Consider the following 14,639-nt stretch of genomic DNA (forward strand, 5'->3'; position numbering starts at 1 on the left):
TGGTGGTTCTAATGCTTGCCCTCTCTTGCATCATTTTTGTATATTGTACAATTTGGGAAGTGACAAATCACACCTTTCTTCACTAGTGATTCCTTTTCTCCATTCTTACTCCTTTAAAACTCTTACAACAGAAACAATCCACTTCCAGATACTGCTTTTTTTTTTTTTTTAATTTATTTACATTTGAAAACATTAATACTGAAGGAATACTTATTCCTTTTTTCTCTTCCTCTCTTAATAATGTTAATACCACCATCACATGGCCTTTTCCAATTGCTCAAATAAAGTTAACTTTTTGGTTTTTTCACCCTAAGTAACTAAATTGCCCTCTCTCCCATTAAAGATCAACATTTTTTTTCCCCACTTAGAATTATACTTAGCTTCTTCACAGGACAATTTATTCTTGATTGTAAGCTCCTATCTTTTGTTTTTGTAATACTCTTAAGATATAATCTTGACTGTTGCTCAGGATTTTAACTGTTTTCTGGAGTCTTGCAATCTTTTGACTATCTTCATTTTACCCTTTTGGCTCTAATAGATCTAGATAGTTTTAATTTATGACTAACTGAATTCAGTGATTAAGCTTTTTTATCATTGTTTTCAGAAAAATCTAATGATTCTTAAATTATTAGTTGTCTTTGATATGAGGTTTCTCACATTTAATTTTTTTCAGTCCTGATCTTTGTCCTAATATTTTTGGCTGTGTCATGGAGTCATTAATTTCTGTCTGTTCTAGTTTTTAGATAATCCATTTCTTGGATAGGGTTTACCATAATAATTTCTAATCTATTCTCTTTACAATTCTTTCCCTCAGAACTTTTATTTTACTTTTTCTGTGTATTTATGTAATCCTTGTAGAAGGTCCTTTTTTTCCCTTTGAATTTATATTTGCCATTGTTACAATTAACTCTCTTGTACATCTTAACATGTTTCCAGTTTTAGTTCCTTAACTTAGGTTTTGATCTAGGATCATATTCTGCCTCCACTTTATTTCTCCCCTTTGGGTCTTGAGAGTCATAGCATTGACTCTTCAGGATCATTAGTAGCATCTCAGAACAAAATGCTAGAGAACTTGGGAAACTGAGCATCAGTACTGCTTTGGTTTTAACACTGCTTCAGCTTCTAGGATCCTCATCCTGCCTGGGACTTTCAGGGGTAAGGGGCAATCATTGCTATCTCTAGACACTGACTACTTGGATGCCATGTTTCTTATTACAGTAGAGGGCTACCATCTTGTTTATCTGTGCTGATCATGGCTTTATTGAGGTCTCCTTTCCTGTTGCCCGTGGTTCTTATGGCTAACATTTTGTATAGTTCTGCAGCAGAAGAAGCCATTTGCTATTTTTCTCATTGTTCAGTCTGATATGAATTTCAATTTTTGCTTAAGAAGGTATAGATAAGCAGCTCAGCCACCCTTCTTTCAGATAGTGTTCTTGGATAGAAGTTCTTGTGTAGTTTCTAATATATTTCATAATACCTTTAAGTTAATGTAAACTTCATTATTTGTCAAGAATGTAGGGCACTGAGGCAGCTAGATGGCTCAATGGAAATGATGCTGGCCCTGAAGTCAAGAATACCTGAGTTCAGAAATCCTACCTCAGACATTTCCTAGGCAAGTCAGTTTTGGCCTCAGCCAAAAAATCAAAACAAACAAACAAGCAAAGATGGCAAATATAGGGAATCTCGTTTGAAAGAGGAAGAATTAATAAAATGCCATCTAAGTATTAAAATGGCTGTTCTCCTGAAAGTATTTCATTAGTGCCATCATTGAATAGACAGGCTGGGACGCAAAGTACCTTCAAAAGACTATTCCATGCATTGTAGGTGTGTACTACTGAGGCTTAGAGCCATGAGGGGACCCTCAGGTTTCTAACAACCTGCTTAAGCCTAGAGATATACCATGGCTTCTAATCCACAGAGTACATGATTAAGCTTATATCTAACTTGAAAATAGAACAGAAGTCCAAAGAGGTTTATATATAAAGCACATCTTGCTTTGACATATATTTATCTCAGGAGCTTGATATATTTGGGGGCTGGTTTAAGAGGAGGCAGCTCTAAGGTAATGCAGGCATTGGCTTAGTAAACATCAGGCTTCTGGTTGTGTGCATGGTTCTAGATGATAAATATTACATATTAGTCTTTGGGAAACAGGATAGTTGGGTAAATCACAGTACTGTACAAGTATTTTGAAGAGATGAAAAACAGGTTTCATGAAGAAAAAGTCCTTTGAGTTGAACTAAAAGAGGATACCTTTATTAAGGAAATATGAACCACATTCTATGAACTTAATTTTTCCATTTTCCTACCTCAAAACCTTTCTATATTGTAGAGGGCTGAAACTCTTGAGTTCATGCACTGAGGTCCTGGCAACTGAGCACTTAAGGCTAATTACCAATTGGACAATACTCTATAAGCATATACTTGAAAAATGGCCCTTCTCACTATTCTGTGCTGGCTCGATAATGGGTGTATACAGAGAATTGTAGGAGGGACTGGGGGTGGAATAAGACTAGCCAGGGTCACTCTGGCCATGGATGAGGAAGAAGGAAGGTCGTGGAGATTCTGGGTCCATCCAATTTCAATCTTATCTCTAAAGACCAAGGACTTTTGCTTAGCCTGACTTGGGCTGATTCTAAGGTATCCAGGGTGCTAATGCGATCATCACTACATCTTTACCTATTTTTATTCCTGCCTTGAAGAAAGAAGGTCCAACCCGCTCCCTCTGGACTTAGTTCCCATTTCCAAGAATTTATCCTGTGGATCATTTATCATTTTTAATTTGCCATCTCTTTTCTGCTGCCAATGTACATATCCAGATTTACTTCATTCTTTAAAAACCTTTCAGTTAACATATTTCTTCAAGTTAATCCTATATATTTCCTTTTTACTACTAAAGTCATAGAATTAATTAGTTCTCTTATCTCTACTTCCTCATTTATTCTTCAATCCCTACTCATCTGATTTCTGATCCCACCACTAATGAAATAATTTTTTAATTAATCTGATGGCCTTTAAATCCTTAATCACTGACCTTTCTGGAGCTTTTATATATTGCTGACTAACCCTTTTATGACATTTTTCTTTGGTTCTCTTCCTATCTGGCTATACCTCTGTGGGATCATCTCTTGCCTTCTAAAGATCAGTTTCCTCAGTTAACATTTTCTCTTCTCCCAGATAATTCTTATGACTCTCAAATCTACATAACTGTTATTATTGGCTTCCAGCCACAGGTCTTCAACTGATTTATCAGATATTTCTCTTTAGGGATGTCCTATAGTTTTCTATGCCTCAGGGTGTCTGAAGCAGAACTCATTTTCCTTCCACCTAAACTCACCTGTTTTTCTTCTAGTCACCCATATATAGTCTTCAGAATTATCCTTAACTCTTTCTCAATTTGATTTCTGATTATCACATTGCCAAATGAGTCTTTTTGATTTTACCCCACAACCTTGTCTCTAAATTGCATCAGTTTCCCTTCTCTGACCCCCAGAATTCAAATTTTCATTAGAATTGGCTTCTATCATACTATCCTATTTGTCTTCATGTTTCTAGTCTTCCCTCTCCAATCTGTGTAATGCACAACTGACAATATTTCGTTCACTTATCCTGCTCAAGATCTTCTAGTATCTATGGGAGTGAAATAGAAATGTCTCACTTTATAGTGTTTAAGGCTGACCTAACATCTGGCCCCATCCACCTTTCCAGACTTATTTTAATATTATCACCCTTTACTTGCTCTGCATTCCAGTCAATTGACAAATTAGGTATTACTCTAATTCCACATTCAGTCTCTTTTAACATCTCTTCATTCTCAATTCATTCCAGTGGCTGGATTGCTACTTCATTTCTGTTCAAAATTCTTTCTAGTCTCGGCCGACGCTTCCTTCATTGAAGATTTCCTTGATTTCTCTCCTTCCCCCTCCCCTAAATTCTTTGGTTTTTCTTTATATTATACATGTTGGTGCAAGCATCTAGAAGGCAAACTTTACATCTTCATACTACTAATGCGTAATATTACATCTTAATGTTTTTATTGAGAAATGGAAGGAAGGCAGTTTAAGTCTAGGGAGTGCGTGCTATTAGAGGAATGGAAGGAACAGGGGAGATAGTCTTGTGTCATATTTAGCCTCAGACACTTGCTGTGTCTGGGCAAATCAACCTCTATCTGCCTTTCCTCATCTGTAAAATGGGAATAATAGCAACTACCTCCCAGAGTTATTGGGGAAAAAATGAAATAATTTGTAAAAAATAATTTGCAAAAAATAACTATTTGGACATGTATACTTATATTGTATTTAATTTATACTTTACCATATTTAACATGTATTGGTCAACTTGCCATCTGGGGGAGGGGATGGGGGTAAGGAGGGGAAAAATTGGAACAAAAGGTTTGGCAGTTGTCAATGCTGTAAAATTACCCATGCTTATAACTTGTAAATAAAAAGCTATAATTAAAAAATATATACTTTGCAAACCTTAAAAGCCCTTAAGAATGTTAGGTTTTGTTACCTTTATTTTTATTATACTTTTTCTCTTTCCATTTGTACTATTCACTTGCTCACTCTGGAGACAGGGGCTGGAAGACCTGGATTTTTAACTTGGCTTTTCCAACTATTAGTTGAGTGTCACAACCTTTCTGGCCTTTGATTTTCTCATCTTATTTGGATGATATGAGGATCAAATGAGATAACATATAAAAACAAACTAAATTATTCAACAATGACACCCCAGCTTCTGAATATGTGTGACACACAAGGGCTTTGAGGCCAGTTTATCATCCAAGTCTTTTTGCTATAGAGATTTGTTGCAAATGGTGGTGTGGTGTTAGATCCCCAAGATAGCCATTAGGAACTCACTTAAACTATAATGTAGCTATAAAGTTTATTATCATTTGCATCTTCATGAAAATTCCTTGCCATGCTTTTCTAGAAATAAACAAGCAGGAGTCTTCTAACTGTATGGAGCCACACTGGGTGGCGGGATAGGGACTGCGAGAGGGAATTGGGAAGTAGAAGACTAATCACTGTACTTTTTTGATGGTATGATTATGTTTTTGTTCTAGGACTAATAAGCTGTGCCTTCTTTTTGGGTGTGAATGGCCTATATTCCTCTAGTGATGATGTCATAGAACTTACTCCTTCCAATTTCAACCGTGAAGTTATTCAAAGTAACAGTTTGTGGCTGATAGAATTCTATGCTCCATGGTAAGTGTTGTAAGCACTTTAATATCGAGGTATTGCTATAAACTTGAGAAAATTATTAGTACAGTAAAAAGAAAATTGATGTTGGTGTTATGATTGCTTACCTAAGGAAGAGGCTAGTGAAAAATAACTGGGGGAACTGAGGGAAATACTTAAATGGTTAAAGTTATTGGAGAAGAAGGGTAGCTAGATGACTCAAAAGATAAGAGTACCATTCCTGAAGTCAGGAGGACCTGAGTTCAAATTAGGCCTCAGGCAATACTTACTAGCTGTGTGTGACCCTGAGCAAATCACCTAACCCCCATTGCCTTGCAAAAAAAAATATTGGGGAGCATTCCAGAGAAAAAGCAATAAAAATTAAAGTTTTATAGAGGAAGATAATTGTGATGATACATACAGAACTGAAAACTTTGTTGCATAAAAATTAAATCATGGTAACTGCATTCATTATACCCAAATGTTTATGAAAGAGACAGAATTAGTAATTATTTTTAAATTTTCCTTAAGCAAATTGTTCACTAAAATATATTTTCTAGTTGCTTATCTTAATCAATGTAAAATAAGTGGTTTGTGTAAGTTGAAAGTAACTGGGACTTGGAACTTTTTATTTTAGATAAAAAATGGTGAGTTACCCAGAACAAAAAATCTCATGAAGGGAGTCATAGAAAACATTTAATTAAAAGCTTGTCCTCAGCAGCATAGTGGATCGAGAACTAGCTTCAGAGTTAGAAAGACCTGTATTAAAATTCCATTTTTGATATCTGTTATGTAGCCATAGGCAAATCATTTAACATTGCAGTATCCCCAGGTAATTTTCTAAATTGGGGGCGGTTGCTGACCTGCAATAGTGGGAGTTTCCTTATCAAGGAGTGTTCTGCATTAATGAAATCTTCAGTCTAAATGGGGGGGGAAAAAAAAAAAGCTTGTGCTAACAAATACCAATCACACAGTCTGTTTAATGTAATACTCTGCTTTTTGAGGGGTGGGATGTATTTTGTAAAGGAATCTTTAAAGTAAATGTCAGTGAATTTGAAAGTAAAATACAATTCCAAATTTTGAATATTTATCAATGGAAACATTAAAACAGGGGTCCTCAAACTTTTTAAATAGGGGGCCAGTTCACTGTCCCCTCAGACTATTGGAGAGCCAGATAATAGTAAAAACAAAAACTTTTTTTTTGTGGGCCTTTAAATAAAGAAACTTCATAGCCCTGGATGAGGGAGATAAACGTCCTCAGCTGCTGCATCTGGCCCGCGGGCCATAGTTTGAGGACCCCTGCATTTAAAATTGCTTTTTTTTTTTTTTTTTTTTTAATGAACTTGCATAATTAAAAATTTGTTGGGGTGATTAATTTGTTTAATGGTCTCATTAAAATTTTTAGCTATAGATTAATTGGATAAAACCATTTGTGCAAATGCTTTCTTATTAAATATTAGTTGAAATACTTTCGTGAGAAATGATTTTATTTAAAGAATTAAAACAACATGGCTAATAATTATTTATAATGTACATGGGTTATCCACTAATACACAAATATAGAGAAGCTCTATGATTTCACTTTTAAAGGAACTGTTTGTATAGGAAATTCCTTCATGGAATTCTTTATGGCTGTATAAGTCTTAGTGCTAGAAGCAAATAAAAGTTAAGAGATTTACCCAGAATCACAAAGGGTTAAGGATTAACTTTGTGGCATGGGATTTATACAAAGGTTCTAAAGACTCAAGTCCAAAACTAACCACTTTGCCAAGCTACTTTTATAATGCTATTGTTAAAATAATTTGCCATTTAGCATATGTTAATAGAGATTGAATAACTATCCATTTTAAGGCTTGCTATTTAGATAAATCACACATTATATAGCATCTGGATGTATACAGCTGACAGATAATCTAACAGCTAAGAGGTAATGTGATCCTATTTGCACAAAGGTGTTTATATGAATCACTTATAATTTTGTACAAATCTGACTCCTATTATGACTAAATTTGTATAGAAAAAGTACGTTTGTCAATACATAAAAGCCTTATCCCAAGATAGCTTTGGATATTTGAAATTTTAGATTAATGTTTTGCTCAGTGTCCATCAATAAAGTATTACCTTCTATGTTTGCAATAGTGATTGCGAATAACTAAAAGGTTAGGATTGAAGAACACAGGTGATTCGGACCTTATGTTATATTTCCAGCTGAGCTTTTGATTTTAAATTTGTAACTTCTTAAAATTATTACTTATGTTACAAGCAAACGTTCCTTAACATTTTTCTGTTTAAAATTAAAGTTTAATTCTCTCATTCTTCCCCCATCCCCACCCAAAATCTACCACTTGTAAAATATCAGCCTGAGATAAATGAAGTTTCAGCTCTGCTGGTCAGATTTCTAGTTCTTTGATGTCTATTCAAATCATTTAGATAAAATTTAACATTTTTCTTATTGAAGTGTTAACCAACATTTTTTACAGTCTCTGTTTCTGTGATTATAAGTAGAGATTAAAGTTAAAGTAATCTAATGATGTGATTTTTCTATCCTTCTACCCTTTTTCTCCCCCATAAAGGTGTGGTCATTGCCAAAGGTTAGCACCAGAATGGAAGAAAGCAGCTACTGCATTAAAAGTAAGTTTCACCCATTCTAAGCTATAAATTTGGCTTGAATAGTATAATTAATATAATTGGAATCCTTAGGAATTATGTTTTGTTTTCCATTCTGTCTTTAATTATTGTTAGTTTATCTATTTCCTATTACCTTACAAACTACTTATTACTAATTCTGCATCAAAATTTTGCTTCCATTAAAACCCTGCTATCACAAATTGTTTTTAAACTTTTTTATTTAAGTAGTTCTGAAACAAAAAATATTCAGTTTTGGATAAAATAATGAAATCATGTTGTTGACTGGTCTAGGAAACCAAGGAAAAAAAGCAGGTCTTTGTGAAGTGAGTACAAAATAATTTTTATTTTAATTTCAACAGGATATAGTGAAAGTTGGTGCAGTTGATGCAGATAAACATCAGTCCTTAGGTGGACAATATGGAGTCCAAGGATTCCCTACTATTAAAATCTTTAGCTCCAACAAAAATAGACCAGAAGATTATCAGGGTAAGAATTTACTTTCCTACTTCTCTCTGTCTTATGGCTTTGTTATATTTCTTTGTTTGAAATCTGAAACCAGATTTCAAATAATTAATACATCATCACAGAAAAATACATGGCATTTAGATTGCTGAGTGCTTCCCACTTTTTTTGTTATTTGTGTCATATTGTTTGTAAGGTATTTGTGTCCCTCTACTAATTTATGACAACCTTATTCCTCCCCCTACTGGGGATAGAAGGAATAGAATATGAATAAAAAGATAGCTCATTTTAATTTACAGTTTAGACACCCACACAGACAGATCTAAAATATGCATATATACATTAAGAGCCTACGTTCTGTCAGAAATGCACAATTGAGAATTGAAATATTTCCTGCCTTTTAAGAACTTATGTTCTGTTGACTAGAAACAAATGAGCACAAAACACACAAGGTAAATTGACGTGGAAAGGGAAGTAATAACTTATATAGTGATATGGAGGATCATGGATCCCTGATCCCCTTGTAGGAGATGGCACTTCATCTTGTCTGTTTTGGGACATGACTTTTATGGGAATTTGTTGCTTAATTGTACGTATTTGTCCTAATCGGTTTAGGAGGAAAAATCAATGCTTGATCACTGGAAAAATAAAATGTCATAAAATTTTTGAAACTGCCTGTTTATAATAGTCTTTGACTCTTATTTAAATGGCTCTTTCTCCTACCTTGTGATTTTCTTTTTCTTTTGAAAGGGCAAGAAAGAAAATAAATTTTTTGGCACTTTTTACAAAAAGACAATGCAACTAGATAGAATTATTATTTTTATTCACAATTTTTGTTTTGTCAGAACAAACTAAGCTTTAAGAATTTAGCATCTTGGAAGTTTTTCTACTTCAGAAAAATTAGCTAAAAATATAAAATCACATTAAACAGGGGAAACTAATTGGTATTGTTGAAAAAAGCTTTTGTTTTCAGAAAAGGAATTGGGAAGGTAGGAGATGGGCACAGCATGATTGAATTAATAGTTTATGAGACAAGAAAGATGTTGTAATGCTAGATTTTCTAGTAACTTGATGGAGTCTCAATTCTCTCTTTTTAAAATATAAGGAATTTGGAATAAATGTTTTGTTATATTTCTTTCTATAGCAAAGATTTAGTGAAACTTTTGTCTCACAATACCTTTCTCTAATCTCATTTCTAAAAATAACTCTCTTTTTGGATTTCAGTTGATAGTGTTTTTAAAAAGTCAGTTTCTGAAAACAAGGTTTATATCAAAAGTTATTCTGTTCAGGGTCCTTTCCTGACTACAAATTACCTGCCTGATCCCCTGACTGGTAGATTAGCTGAGCAGAATCTCAAACATTCTTTGAACTAAATATATGTAAAGATGGTCTATATCCTCTTAATAGTTAAAAAGGTATTTTTAAAGTAGCATATCGTTTTATTGTATATTAGTAATCCATTCAGCCTTTTGAAACAATAGTACATTACTTTGAATCTTGGACTCAAAAGATTTACAATAATAGGAACTGGCTGCTCTTTTCTCTTAGTTGTTTAGTTAGGAATACCTGGGAAAGTGTGTTTATCTGTTTTGTTCCATTATGGATTCCTGCTTTGTAGACTTCTGCACACTCGTTTTTATCTTTTTTTAAAAGTTGGAATTCATTAGTTTTAGCTAAACGTTATTTTCATATTTGTCATCATTCTTACTCTTTAAGGTAATTTCTTAAATCAATTACAGTCTAAATGAATTAAAGTTTATTCTACAATCCATTAAGGCAAGTCTTTTATTTAAAAGGACATCAGTACTTTTCCATTGAATTTTGCCAGAGTTTTATGTAATCATTTTCTTCTTAAAAAGTTAATATTGATGTATATTAAAGTTCAGACAATGAAGGCAGAATGGACTGATTAAAATTTCTGTTCCACATCTTTAACAATTGAAAAAGGAGAGAATAAATGACATGGTAATCTTTAGAATTTCAGAACTGTATTGCTAGACTATAATTTTCTGTTATTAATGTTCCTCTCTTAATACATGCTGCTTCTGCAACAATTTGGTCAGTTTCTTCTTGATACTTAAATATATCAGTCTAGCAGATTAGAATTCATACCTGAGTTTAGTCTATTTTAACTATCATAGAATTTTAGTTAAAGCTGGAGGGATCTTAAGGAATCAAGTAGGAATTTTCTTATGGTAATGCCTGTAATAATAATCCCCTTTTAACATCTATGAAGGATAGTTTCTATAAAATACGATGAGTAGGTTGTTCAGGGATCTACTTTTCATTGTATTGATTTCATTGACATTATTGTATAATTTTTCTAATTCTTTTTCTCCCAGATAAAATTACCTGCCTGTTCTTTTCTATATATTGTTTGAAAAGGGTTGTTAAGATAGCAATCTCCCGAAGTGCTTGAGATTTTTTAATAATCTATCTTTTAACAATAACAAGTATTCCTTTATCATTTTTGGATTGTGTTTTGATTGACTGCATTTTAAAGTAATTATCCTATAATTGCACATGCTTTTGCTATCACTTTTTTTTTTTAATTAAAGTTTTTTATTTTTCAAAACATGTGTGGACAATTCTTCAACATTGGCCTTTGTTGTAAAACCTTGTGTTCTATTCTTCCCCCCTCCCTCCCCATGCCCTTCCCTAGATGGCAAGTAGCTATCACTATTAAAACTATAGACTAGTAACGACTGCCCCCCCCAAAAAAATAAAGCAGTGCATCATTTTAACACTGAATAAGCAGGATGATTTAAAAATAGGAACTATCTGTACTTTTTATATTCCAAAGCAATTTAATGACTTGCAACTAGTCAATTTTTGAGTTGTCAGGATTCCTGCTTGTTTTTATGTGTAAACATTAACCATTTGTTTTCCTTTTAGGTGGTAGAACTGGTGAAGCTATTGTAGATGCTGCTCTTAATTCTTTAAGACAACTGGTAAAGGAACGCCTTGGTGGAAGAAGTGGTGGATATAGTTCTGTAAGACTTTCTAGTTATTTTTGGTAACTTTAAAAAAAAGTTTTGTTGATCTTATTTTGTTTCTACATCAGTCACTTCCAGATAGCTCTTCATCTCCTCCCTCACTAAACCAACCCCTTATTCCTTGTTAGTTTTCCCATATAACAACAAACAAAAAACACTACTTCCATTGATACTGTTGCAAAAATAATTTTCTAACTCTTCCCTTGTTAATACTTTATAAATTTAGCAATACTACATGTCATATGTGTTTTAATAACATTCAGTATTCCATATCCAGTCTCCCATCCCTCCATCAGAGATGAGAGGTACATTTCTTATCTCTTCTGAGTCCAAGATCAGTCAAAATAAATGCTCAAGACTTTAATTTCATTTGTTTGTTTCATACACATTTTTGTAGTCATTGTTCACTTTTTTCCCTAGTCATTTCATTTTGCATCATTTCATCCAGGTCTTTTTTCTTCCTCTTCCTCCTCTTCTTCTTCTTCTTCTTCTTCTTCTTCTTTTTTTTTTTTTTTTTTTTAATTCCTTATTGCTCATTTCTTAGAGTGAAATTATATCTCACTACATTTATGTGCCACAGTTCATTTAACTAAAGATTGATAGAAATTTGTTCCAGGTGAGTGTGAGAGTATTAAAGCTTCAATTCCTATGTGTGAAAGAGTATTGTTTGTATACATTTTTAAGGAAGAGAATATATGTCCACTTAATTTAAAAATTATATTCCATTCTGTTTTTATTACACTGGTAAAGCTTTTTGTTTGTATGTGAATTGCAAAAATTAAGCAAAAGCTTCTAGAAGTGTGTAAACATTTTTTTAAGTTTAGATACAGAATTATATTCATTGCCCCAAACTTTTTTTTTTAAATAATAGCTTTTTATTTTCAAAATATGTGCAAAGATAGTTTTTAACATTCACCTTTGCAAAACCCTGTGTTCCAAATTTTTCTTCCTCCCAACCCCCTCCCTTAAATAGCAAGTAATCCAATATAGTTAAATATGTGTAGTTCTTCTAAATTATATTTCCACATTTATTTTTTTAATTAAAGCTTTTTATTTTCAAAATATATACATGGATAATTTTCACCATTCACCCTTACAAAATCTTGTGTTCTAAATTTCTTTCCCACATCCTCCCCTACAAGACAAGTAATCCAATATATGTTAAACATATTCACTTCTTCTATACATATTTCCCCAAATATGCTGCACAAGAAAAATCAGATCAAAAGGGAAAAAATGAGAAAGTAAACAAAATGCAAGCAAACACAAAAAAAGTGAAAATGCTATATTGTGATCTATACTCAGTTCCTCTCCTATCACAAACTATTGAAAGTGACAGTGCCTATTTCTTCTTTTTAATCAATTTATTTATTTGTATTAATGTAGCTTTTTATTTACAAGACATATCGTTGTAATTTTTCAGCATTCACTCTTGCAAAACATTTCCAAATTTATCGTGCTACACAATAAAAGTAAGATGGGGGGGGGGAGGGAACAGCAACAAAAAAGGTGAAAGTACTGTATTGTTATCTACGTTCAGTTTCCATAGTCCTCTTTTTGGATACAGATGGCTCTCTCCATCCCAAGTCTTTTGGAATTCATTGCCCCAAATCCTATTCCCAAGCTATAACTAAGGTTTGCATGTATTTTAATTACAGGGTCGAAGTGAAAGTTCAGGCAAGAAGGATGTGATTGAACTGACAGATGACACTTTTGATAAAAATGTGCTTGACAGTGATGATGTTTGGTTGGTAGAATTTTATGCCCCTTGGTGTGGACACTGCAAAAAGTAAGTTAAACGATTGTTTTTGTTTCATAACTATAGTGGTAGACAATTCAGTCTCTTATCAGACTTCCAAATACTTAGCCAGCAAAATGGATCTGAGATATATAGGGAATGGCATGGCACATATTTATGGAAAATGGAGCTTGAAAAGAAATACATTTAACGCGTGTGTGTGTGTTTTCCAGGGAACGTTGAAAATAGGTTTTATCTGCAGGAGAAAGTAGCTACAAAGGGTCATTTCTAAAGTCTGCCTCATGAATTGTATAAAAAGAGAATATGGGAGTGTGCAGTGGATAGAGCACCAGCCCTGAAGTCAGGAGGACCTGAGTTCAAATCTGGTCTCAGATACTTCCTAGTTGTGTGATCCTGGGCAAGTCATTTAACCCCAATTGCCTCAGCAAAATTTAAAAAACAGAGAATATAAAAGGAAATATTATTGCTAATCATTGAGGATGAGGTGTAATCTAAAGATATTTTATTTTTATAGCTTAGAGCCAGAATGGGCAGCTGCAGCCACAGAAGTAAAAGAACAGACAAAAGGAAAAGTGAAGCTAGCTGCTGTAGATGCTACAGTAAATCAGGCATTGACTAGCCGATATGGGGTAAGTATATTTTAAATCATTAAATATTAAGAGTTAGAAAAGACCTTTAAAATCATCTAGTTCAAATCTTTAAAGAGTAAAGAAACTGAAACCCAGATGCATGATGTCCCCAGCTAATAAATCACAAAGTCACTGATTATATTGGAATATTTATTCCTGTAAATACTCCTTTCCTGCAGAATGAGACTTGTTTTTTTTTCCAGTGTTGTCACCTGCTTTTATACCAGTAATTAGTCCCAGGGGAACCCATTTTTAGTCCACAGTACTTGAAGTTCAGGGCCCCATCAACTTCCATCTGTCTTATCTCCACACACAGAATTAGTGAATTTCAGAATTGGAAGGGGACTTTTAAGAATCCTTTCTACAGCATCCCCAACAAGTCATTTAGCCTTTGCTTGAAGATTTAGAGTAATGAGGAACCTGACTTGTGACATGAAGAATTTTTAAAATTTTTCTGCTTGTATTGCCCAGAATTGAATTCAGCATTCTGTATGTGATTTGACTAGGGCGGAGTCTGATGAAGACTTTTGCCTTCTTCCCGGGAGCCATGCTTTATTAGCTTTGTTTGACCAACACAACATACTGACTTATTAAGCTTGTGCAACAAACTGCAAGTGTTTTCTGACAAATTGCTGTCTAAATATGCCCTCTTCCACTTTCATTGAAGTGGCACAATGCATAAAGTGTTGGGTCTGGAATCAAGAAGATCTCTAGCATCATATTTTAGCTGTGTGATCCTGGGCAAATAACTTATGCTTTCCTCAGTTTTCCTAAATTGCAAAATGATAATAATATAAAAGCATCTCCCTCACAGGGCTGTGAGAATCAAATAAAATGGTGTCTGTAAAATGCTTAGCATAGTGCCTAGTACATAGTACGCATTTAATAAATGCTTTCTTCTTTCCTTACAGTTAACTAATAAAAATTTATATACCACAGGACCAATCAAGCACAAATCCCTGGGGTACTCCACTGATGACTCAGT

The 14,639-nt window shown here is 33.6% G+C and overlaps 1 protein-coding gene across 1 annotated transcript in view; it reads left to right on the forward strand.

Annotated features, from left to right (window-relative positions):
- Nucleotides 1–14,639, forward strand: part of PDIA6 (protein disulfide isomerase family A member 6) — a 31,067-nt gene that overhangs the window by 4,544 nt on the left and 11,884 nt on the right. Inside the window, exons 2-7 of the mRNA XM_003757864.4 lie at nt 5,066–5,207; nt 7,754–7,811; nt 8,168–8,294; nt 11,166–11,263; nt 12,925–13,055; nt 13,540–13,654. Coding sequence (XP_003757912.1) covers nt 5,066–5,207; nt 7,754–7,811; nt 8,168–8,294; nt 11,166–11,263; nt 12,925–13,055; nt 13,540–13,654 — 671 coding nt within the window. The remainder of the gene's footprint in view (nt 1–5,065; nt 5,208–7,753; nt 7,812–8,167; nt 8,295–11,165; nt 11,264–12,924; nt 13,056–13,539; nt 13,655–14,639) is intronic.

This window comes from Sarcophilus harrisii, chromosome 2 (assembly GCF_902635505.1).
Source record: "Sarcophilus harrisii chromosome 2, mSarHar1.11, whole genome shotgun sequence".
NCBI classification, from domain to species: Eukaryota; Metazoa; Chordata; class Mammalia; order Dasyuromorphia; family Dasyuridae; genus Sarcophilus; species Sarcophilus harrisii.